The following is a 10,102-nucleotide window of genomic DNA, read 5'->3' on the forward strand; positions in this document are numbered from 1 at the left end:
AATAAGAACATCACGATTCCATTGATTTCATTACTGTTCTGCTCAATCCATCACCTCCTGGCTTTAACAGGGTGAGACAGGGGTTGGAAATCACACACACACACACACACACACACACACACACACACACACACACACACACACACACACACACACACACACACACACACACACACACACACACACACACACACACACACACACACATCCTGGCTGCCTGCACTCTGTTCTCCTGCAGGTGCTAGGCCATCCGCCTGGCCCTTTCATGGCTTTCCCTTTTCCTGTCCGCCTGCGAAGCTCCATTCAGCCTGGACCACAGCAGCAGGAGTGCCACCGGGGCGCTGGCAGGGAGGAGAAGCGCCTCCACACACATCATTCACTCACAGAAAGACAGGAGAGAAATAAAGGAGAGAGAAAAGAAAAAGTGTCTTCCTTCCTCCTGCTGCTACCTCGTCCCGCTTCTCCCTCGTCCAGGGTCTCCCTCGTCCAGGGTCTCCCTCGTCCAGGGTCGCCCTCGTCCCGCTTCTCCCTCGTCCCGCTTCTCCCTCGTCCCGCTTCTCCCTCGTCCAGGGTCTCCCTCGTCCAGGGTCTCCCTCGTCCAGGGTCGCCCTCGTCCCGCTTCTCCCTCGTCCCGCTTCTCCCTCGTCCAGGGTCTCCCTCGTCCAGGGTCTCCCTCGTCCAGGGTCGCCCTCGTCCCGCTTCTACCTCGTCCCGCTCCCTCTCCAGGCTCGTCCAGGGTCTCCCTCGTCCAGGGTCTCCCTCGTCCAGGGTCTCCCTCGTCCCGCTTCTCCCTCGTCCAGGGTCTCCCTCGTCCAGGGTCGCCCTCGTCCCGCTTCTCCCTCGTCCAGGGTCGCCCTCGTCCAGGGTCGCCTCGTCCAGGGTCGCCTCGTCCCCGCTTCTCCTCGTCTTCTCCCTCGTCCAGGGTCTCCCTCGTCCAGGGTCTCCCTCGTTCCCCTCGTCCAGGGTCTTCCCGCTTCTCCCTCGTCCAGGGTCTCCCTCGTCCAGGGTCGCCCTCGTCCCCGCTTCTCCCTCGTCCAGGGTCCCCTCGTCCCGCTTCTCCCGTCCCGCTCAGGGTCTCCCTCGTCCAGGGTCTCCTCGTCCCGCTTCTCCCTCGTCCAGGGTCTACTCCCCGCTTCTCCCTCGTCCAGGGTCTCCCTCGTCCCGCTTCCCCTCGTCCAGGGTCTCCTCGTCCAGGGTCTCCGCTTCTCCCTCGTCCAGGGTCTCCCTCGTCCCGCTTCTCCCTCGTCCAGGGTCTCCTCGTCCCGCTTCTCCTCGTCCAGGGTCTCCCTCGTCCCTCCTCTTCTCCCTCGTCCAGGGTCTCCCTCGCCCGCTTCTCCCCCGCTCCCTCGTCCAGGGTCTCCCTCGTCCAGGGTCTCCCTCGTCCCGCTTCTCCCTCGTCCAGGGTCTCCCTCGTCCCGCTTCTCCCTCGTCCAGGGTCTCCCTCGTCCCGCTTCTCCCTCGTCCAGGGTCTCCCTCGTCCAGGGTCTCCCTCGTCCCGCTTCTCCCTCGTCCAGGGTCTACCTCGTCCCGCTTCTCCCTCGTCCAGGGTCTCCCTCGTCCCGCTTCTCCCTCGTCCAGGGTCTCCCTCGTCCAGGGTCGGGTCTCCTCGTCCTCCTCGTCCAGGGTCTCCCTCGTCCCGCTCCCTCGTCCAGGGTCTCCCTCGTCCCGCTTCTCCCTCGTCCAGGGTCTCCCTCGTCCAGGGTCTCCCTCGTCCCGCTTCTCCCTCGTCCCGCTTCTCCTCGTCCCGCTTCTCCCCAGGGTCTCCTCGTCCAGGGTCTCCCTCGTCCCGCTTCTCCCGTCCAGGGTCCCGCTTCTCCCTCGTCCAGGGTCTCCCTCCCGTCCCGTCCAGGGTCTCCCTCGTCCCGGGTCTCCTCGTCCCGCTTCTCCCTCGTCCAGGGTCTCCCTCGTCCCGCTTCTCCCTCGTCTCCCTCGCTTCTCCCTCGTCCAGGGTCTCCCTCGTCCAGGGTCGCCCTCGTCCCGCTTCTCCCTCGTCCCGCTTCTCCCTCGTCCAGGGTCGCCCTCGTCCCGCTTCTCCTCGTCCTCCCTTCTCCCTCGTCCCGCTTCTCCCTCGTCCAGGGTCTCCCTCGTCCAGGGTCTCCCTCGTCCCGCTTCTCCCTCGTCCCGCCTCCCCTCCGCTCTCCTCGTCCAGGGTCTCCCTCGTCCAGGGTCGCCCTCGTCCCGCTTCTCCCTCGTCCCGCTTCTCCCTCGTCCAGGGTCTCCCTCGTCCAGGGTCTCCCTCGTCCCGCTTCTCCCTCGTCCCGCTTCTCCCTCGTCCAGGGTCTCCCTCGTCCAGGGTCTCCCTCGTCCCGCTTCTCCCTCGTCCCGCTTCTCCCTCGTCCAGGGTCTCCCTCGTCCAGGGTCTCCCTCGTCCCGCTTCTCCCTCGTCCCGCTTCTCCCTCGTCCCGCTTCTCCCTCGTCCCGCTTCTCCCTCGTCCCGCTTATCCCTCGTCCCGCTTATCCCTCGTCCCGCTTATCCCTCGTCCCGCTTCTCCCTCGTCCCGCTTCTCCCTCGTCCCGCTTATCCCTCATCCCGCTTCTCCCTCGTCCCGCTTCTCCTTCGTCCCGCTTCTCCCTCGTCCCGCATCTCTCTCTGCTTTCATCATAAACAACTTGCTTTCTGTTTGTATATCTGTCCTCACCCCCAGTCTTCATGCCTGTCCTCACCCCGAGTCTTCATGTCTGTCCTCACCCCCAGTCTTCATGTCAGTCCTCACCCCTAGTCTTCATGTCTGTCCTCACACCCAGTCTTCATGTCTGTCCTCACCCCCAGTCTGCATGTCTGTCCTCACCCCCAGTTTTCCTATCTCACATCCAGAAGGGGAAAGGGTAGAGGGGAGTGGGAGGTGATGGAGGGATGGTGGAGGGGAGAGGGAGGGAGGCTGGAGGATGGAGAGGAGAGGGAGGAGGGGAGATGGAGGGTGGGTGGATGGGAGAGGGAGGGTGGGAGAAAGAATTGAGATAAAAACGGGATAGTGAGACTTACTTCCTTCATCATTGCCCCTTCCCTGGCCTTTTGATCTGCTATGAATGGGACATCTGAGGTTTGCAGCCTGACTTAATGCAGTTCGCCAGGCAGCCTTCACCTGTGCTACAAGTCAATTGGCCTGTTGTTTGTTTTCTGGACATCTTCCCAGCCCCCAGCCCCCTGCCCAGCCCCTCCCCAGTCCCCAGTCCCCATCCCTCTCCCCAGCCCCCAGCCCAGCCCCCTGCCAAGCCCCCTGCCCAGCCCCCAGCCCTCTCCCCAGCCTCCAGCCCAGCCCCCTGCCAAGCCCCCTGCCCAGCTCCCAGCCCTCTCCCCAGCCCCCAGCCCATCCCCCTGCCAAGCCCCTGCCAAGCCCCCAGCCCTCTGCCCAGCCCTCTCTTAAAGACAATTGGGTTATCGTATAGAATAGTCTCTCAGAGTAAAGAGGAAAGTCCAACAATAATAACAACAACAACGGCAATTAGCTTGGTAGCTATCAGCCATTACACAGATTCATCTATTAGCTTAGTAGCTATCAGCCATTACACTGATTCATCTATTAGCTCAGTAGCTATCAGCCATTACACTGATTCATCTGTTAGCTCAGTAGCTATCACCCATTACACTGATTCATCTGTTAGCTCAGTAGCTATCACCCATTACACCGATTCATCTGTTAGCTCAGTAGCTATCACCCATTACACTGATTCATCTGTTAGCTCAGTAGCTATCACCCATTACACTGATTCATCTGTTAGCTCAGTAGCTATCACCCATTACACCGATTCATCTGTTAGCTCAGTAGCTATCACCCATTACACTGATTCATCTGTTAGCTCAGTAGCTATCACCCATTACACCGATTCATCTGTTAGCTCAGTAGCTATCACCCATTACACCGATTCATCTGTTAGCTCAGTAGCTATCACCCATTACACTGATTAATCTGTTAGCTCAGTAGCTATCACCCATTACACTGATTCATCTGTTAGCTCAGTAGCTATCACCCATTACACTGATTCATCTGTTAGCTCAGTAGCTATCACCCATTACACCGATTCATCTGTTAGCTCAGTAGCTATCACCCATTACACCGATTCATCTGTTAGCTCAGTAGCTATCACCCATTACACCGATTCATCTGTTAGCTCAGTAGCTATCACCCATTACAATGATTCATCTGTTAGCTCAGTAGCTATCACCCATTACACCGATTCATCTGTTAGCTCAGTAGCTATCAGCCATTACACAGATTCATCTGTTAGCTCAGTAGCTATCACCCATTACACCGATTCATCTGTTAGCTCAGTAGCTATCACCCATTACACTGATTCATCTGTTAGCTCAGTAGCTATCACCCATTACACTGATTCATCTGTTAGCTCAGTAGCTATCACCCATTGACGCTCTGTTAAAGTCCTATAAACGTACACGCTTATTGCCTACCCTCTGTTTTCTTAATTGTGTCAATATGAGCTGAGACTAATTGAAAGGTGAAGGATTCCAAGCCTCAATGATTACAGTGGCACATCCCTTCAATCGTGACACAGTCAGTTTTCAGGTGAGATTGAACTGCTTGAGGTGAACAGATTAAAATTCCCTGCATTGTAGAATGAGACCATACAGTACTGAACAACCTTTTCTGTGTCTTTACTGTAAAAGGGTTAGTAATGCATTCATCATTGTCATCTCTGCTGTGACAATGTCCTCCTCTGTCCCTAGTAAAGACTGAGAATGTGTCACGCAGGCACACACACGCACCCACGCACGCACACACACACACACGCACCCACGCACGCACGCACGCACGCACGCACGCACGCACGCACGCACGCACGCACGCACGCACGCACACACACACACACACACACACCCTAGGTCTATTACGTCATTCTACACACTAGTCCTATCTATTTCATTATTTCTCCCTAGCTCCATTCCTCTCTCCCAGAAACAGAAAAGCCAACAAGGAAACAATTGCCTCGCGTTGTTGACTATGAGAAGTAGTAAATCAGGGTAGGTACAGTATATGTTGATATGGGGTGTTTCCCACACCTTGGGTGTTAAGTCCAGAGAGCAGAAGTCTGATTGGGTGTGAAGGGGAGGGGTCCGAGCAGCAGCAGAGTTAGGGGAGGATGAGATGTGATGTGAGGGGAGCGTTTAGCTCAGTTCAGCTCTGTCATTCTCTTCAGACAACCGGGGGGGGAAGTGAGATGAAGGAGCACTGAAACTCCAGACACTCACAGAGGAGAGACGGAGACAGAGACGGCTTTCAACACGTAGAGAACTCTGGAAGACTTGTGACACCAACACTGAGACCGACGGGTCACTTACTGACTCATCATACTGTTGGCTGGGTCATTTTTCCTTTCTATTCAGTGAGGCAAAGAAGATTCTGCCACAGCCAAGGAGTGATGTCAACACTGGACCAGAATGTCAGGACAGTGTGGGGCTAAAGGGTTAATGGAAGAGGAGTAAAGCTGAATTGCTTGATTGCAGAACTGAGCACTCACAGAAGACTGACTCTTCTTCACTTGTGTGTCGTGTAGGTTTCATCTCAGACAAGTCATCTCCAGTGTGTTTTTTTCTGTCGTCTCAGACATAGCCATCTCCAGTGTGAATCAGGACCATGAATGTTCTACCTAACCCCATGACCAGGGCCCACCAGGAGCAGCCTCTCCCTCTCTGCTCCCAGGGGGCCCACCTCCAGGACTACTCCTCCAGGTGTCCTCTAGGGCTTGGTGCTGGTCATGGGGGCAGGCTTAGGGCCATGGGGGGGCCTCAGGGGCCCCAGAGACCAGGCAAGCCACCGCGGGAGCTGAGCCCCGAAGAGCAGCAGGATCTAAGGAGGAAGATCAACAGCCGGGAGAGGAAGAGGATGCAGGACCTGAACGTCGCCATGGACGCTCTGAGGGAGGTGATGGTGCCTTACGCCTCCTCCTCTCCTTCCTCCTCGTCCTCCTCCCAGGGGCCACATTCCCACCAGCAGCAGCCAGGGGCCCCACCTGGACGCAGGCTCTCCAAAATCTCCACCTTGGTCCTGGCCCGTAACTACATCCTCCTCCTGGGCTCGTCTCTGCAAGAGATGCGCCGGCTCCTGGGGGAGGTGAGTGTTGGGGTGGGGGTTGGTGTGGGGGTGAACACGGGTCCTGTCCCCAGGCTGCTCCTGGCCGGGGGTTGGCCCCTCCTCACCGGCCCCAGTCAGCTTCTCCTCTCCCCAGAATCTCTCCTGACCTCAGCCTCCTCCTCCTCCTCCTCCTCCTCCAAGTGTCCCCTGTTGCCTCCTGGCCACTTGGAGGGCCCCATGGCCCCAGTGCAGTGGGGCTCAGCTGGGGCTCCTGGAGGGCCACTCTGCCCCTGTGTGGTGTGCAGGCTGCCCAGGTTCAGCCACCCCAGCCCTGGACCCAGGTTCCCCAAGTGAAGGCTTGCTGGGACCACCTCTCATGTGTTCTTCTGATCTGCTACAATGACTGATTCTTCTGAGCGGATGGACTTCTGGTTATGGTTTATAATCTTCTTTTTCTGAAGATTTTGACGTTATTTTTTTAAAATTAGTATTTTTTTTTTTTTTTACTAATTCAATGATAACTTTGTTGTAATGGACCTTGTCCATTAGGTTTTTACGAATCTCTTGTGGACAGATGAATCTGTCAAGGCTCATGTATAATTGTGTGATACGAGCAGCAGTAGTTCCTAGTTTGGGGGTTTTGTTGATAATTATTTGGACAAATGAGGATTAGGCGAAGGTGGTTTTTAAATGGGTGTAGTGAATGTCAAGCCCGTGTGCGGATGAAAAATCATTTCCACAAAGTCAATATTGGCTGTATCGTAAAAATGTATGAAAACTAAAATGCACTTTTTGGGCATGTTAAACACGGGTGAAAATCGCAGAAGGGAGGGTTTGGCTGAGAGTTTCCATTTGAGAGGGAGGAGACATCACTTCCTTCCTTTGCACAAAGGTCATCACCATTGTTAACGGCATTTCCCCAAAGTAAAACAGGAAATTACAAAACTTTCACAACATACTTGTACTTCTGGGTAACCGAGATTCGATTTTTTTTTATTGGTGACTGTGGTCAGTAAAAGTCAATGTATTTTAGATTTTATGAACAAATTCTATTTTATATGATAATAGATGAAGCTACGTGTAAGTTCTAACACAGACAATAAATAGAAATGTACTGTTTATCATATGACAAAGTTATTTTATGTGCTCTCTCTGTTTCTAGTTCACTTCTCAGCATCTGTATTGTGTGATGGTGTGATGGTGTGATGGTGTGTGATGGTGTGTGACGGTGTGATGGTGTGTGATGGTGTGATGGTGTGATGGTGTGATGGTGTGATGGTGTGATGGTGTGATGTGTGTGATGGTGTGATGGTGTGTGATGGCATGATGGTGTGATGGTGTGTGATGGTGTGATGGTGTGTGATGGTGTGTGACGGTGTGATGGTGTGTGATGGTGTGATGTGTGTGATGGTGTGTGATGGTGTGTGATGGTGTGATGGTGTGTGATGGCGTGTGATGGTGTGTGATGGTGTGTGATGGTGTGATGGTGTGTGTCTGTGATGATGTGTGTGATGGTGTGTGATGGTATGATGGTGTGTGATGGTGTGATGGTATGTGATGGTGTGTGTGATGGTGTGTGATGGTGTGTGTGTGTGATGGTGTGTGTGATGGTGTGTGATGGTGTGTGTGTGTGTGATGGTGTGTAATAGTGTGTGTGTGTGTGTGTGTGATGGTGTGTTGGTGTGATGGTGTGTGATGGTGTGTGATGGTGTGTGTGATGGTGTGTAATGGTGTGTGATAGTGTGATGGTGTGATGGTGTGATGGTGTGTGATGGGGTGTGACGGTGTGTGTTGGTGTGTGATAGTAAGTGTGTGTGATGGCATGTGTGTGTGATGGTGTGTCTGTGATGGTGTGTGATGGTGTGTGTGATGGTGTGTGTGTGTGGTGGTGTGTGATGGTGTGTGTGAGGGTGTGTGTGTGTGATGGTGTATGATGGTGTGTGATGGTGTGTGTGATGGTGTGTGTGTGTGATGGTGTATGATGGTGTATGATGGTGTGTGAGGGTGTGTGACGGTGTGATGGTGTGTGTGTGATGGTGTGTGATGGTGTGATGGTGTGTGATGGTGTGTGACGGTGTGATGGTGTGTGATGGTGTGATGTGTGTGATGGTGTGTGATGGCGTGTGATGGTGTGTGATGGTGTGTGATGGTGTGATGGTGTGGGATGGCGTGTGATGGTGTGTGATGGTGTGTGATGGTGTGATGGTGTGTGTCTGTGATGATGTGTGTGATGGTGTGTGATGGTGTGATGGTGTGTGATGGTGTGATGGTATGTGATGGTGTGTGTGATGGTGTGTGATGGTGTGTGTGTGTGATGGTGTGTAATAGTGTGTGTGTGTGTGTGATGGTGTGTTGGTGTGATGGTGTGTGTGGTGTGTGTGTGTGATGGTGTGTAATGGTGTGTGATAGTGTGATGGTGTGATGGTGTGATGGTGTGTGTGATGGTGTGTGTGTGTGATGGTGTATGATGGTGTGTGATGGTGTGTGTGATGGTGTGTGTGTGTGATGGTGTATGATGGTGTATGATGGTGTGTGAGGGTGTGTGACGGTGTGATGGTGTGTGTGTGATGGTGTGTGATGGTGTGATGGTGTGTGTGATTGTGTGTGATGGTGTGATGGTGTGTGATGGTGTGTGATGGTGTGATGGTGTGTGATGGTGTGATGTGTGTGTCTGTGATGATGTGTGTGATGGTGTGTGATGGTGTGATGGTGTGTGATGGTGTGATGGTGTGTGATGGTGTGTGTGTGTGATGGTGTGTGTGATGGTGTGTGATGGTGTGTGTGTGTGATGGTGTGTAATAGTGTGTGTGTGTGTGTGTGATGGTGTGTTGGTGTGATGGTGTGTGATGGTGTGTGTGATGGTGTGTAATGGTGTGTGATAGTGTGATGGTGTGATGGTGTGATGGTGTGTGTGATGGTGATGTGTGTGGTGTGATGGTGTGTGATGATGGTGTGTGTGGGTGTGTGTGAAGGTGTGTGTGATGGTGTGTGTGTGTGGTGGTGTGTGAAGGTGTGTGTGATGGTGTGTGTGTGTGTGGTGTGTGAGGGTGTGTGTGTGTGATGGTGTATGATGGTGTGTGATGGTGTGTGTGATGGTGTGTGTGTGATGGTGTATGATGGTGTATGATGGTGTGTGTGAGGGTGTGTGACGGTGTGATGGTGTGTGTGTGATGGTGTGTGATGGTGTGATGGTGTGTGTGTGATTGTGTGTGATGGTGTGTGATGGTGTGTGATGGTGTGCGATGGTGTGTGATGGTGTGTTATGGTGTGTGATGGTGTGTGATTGTGTGTTATGGTGTGATGGTTTGTGATGGTGTGATGGTGTGTGATGGTGTGTGACAGTGTGATGGTGTGTGATGGTGTGATGTGTGTGATGGTGTGTGATGGTGTGTGATGGTGTGTGATGGTGTGATGGTGTGTGATGGCGTGTGATGGTGATGGTGTGTGATGGTGTGATGGTGTGTGTATGTGATGATGTGTGTGATGGTGTGTGATGGTGTGTGATGGTGTGATGGTATGTGATGGTGTGTGTGATGGTGTGTGATGGTGTGTGTGTGTGATGGTGTGTAATAGTGTGTGTGTGTGTGTGTGTGTGTGATGGTGTGTTGGTGTGATGGTGTGTGATGGTGTGTGTGATGGTGTGTAATGGTGTGTGATGGTGTGTGATGGGGTTTGACGGTGTGTGTTGGTGTGTGATAGTAAGTGTGTGTGATGGCATGTGTGTGTGATGGTGTGTCTGTGATGGTGTGTGATGGTGTGTGTGATGGTGTGTGTGTGTGTGATGGTGTATGATGGTGTGTGAGGGTGTGTGTGTGATGGTGTATGATGGTGTGTGATGGTGTGTGTGTGTGATGGTGTATGATGGTGTGTGATGGTGTGTGTGATGGTGTGTGTGTGTGATGGTGTATGATGGTGTGTGAGGGTGTGTGACGGTTTGTGACGGTGTGTGTGTGGTGGTGTGTGATGGTGTGTGTGATGGTGTGTGTGTGTGGTGGTGTGTGATGGTGTGTGTGAGGGTGTGTGTGTGTGTGATGGTGTATGATGGTGTGTGATGGTGTGTGTGATGGTGTGTG

General features: G+C 53.5%; 1 protein-coding gene across 1 annotated transcript; it reads left to right on the forward strand.

Annotated features, from left to right (window-relative positions):
* Nucleotides 1-5,222: 5,222 nt before the first annotated feature.
* Nucleotides 5,223-6,383, forward strand: LOC115127029 (oligodendrocyte transcription factor 1). The gene has a single exon (XM_029656671.2). The coding sequence runs from the start codon at nucleotides 5,592-5,594 to the stop codon at nucleotides 6,381-6,383; it is 792 nt and encodes a 263-aa protein (XP_029512531.1). The 5' UTR covers nucleotides 5,223-5,591.
* Nucleotides 6,384-10,102: the final 3,719 nt, after the last annotated feature.

Source organism: Oncorhynchus nerka, linkage group LG1 (genome assembly GCF_034236695.1).
Source record: "Oncorhynchus nerka isolate Pitt River linkage group LG1, Oner_Uvic_2.0, whole genome shotgun sequence".
NCBI classification, from domain to species: Eukaryota; Metazoa; Chordata; class Actinopteri; order Salmoniformes; family Salmonidae; genus Oncorhynchus; species Oncorhynchus nerka.

Bases quoted from the DNA above. Each gene is read 5' to 3' on its own strand.
- LOC115127029 (XM_029656671.2), top strand. From the start codon at position 5,592: ATGAATGTTCTACCTAACCCCATGACCAGGGCCCACCAGGAGCAGCCT.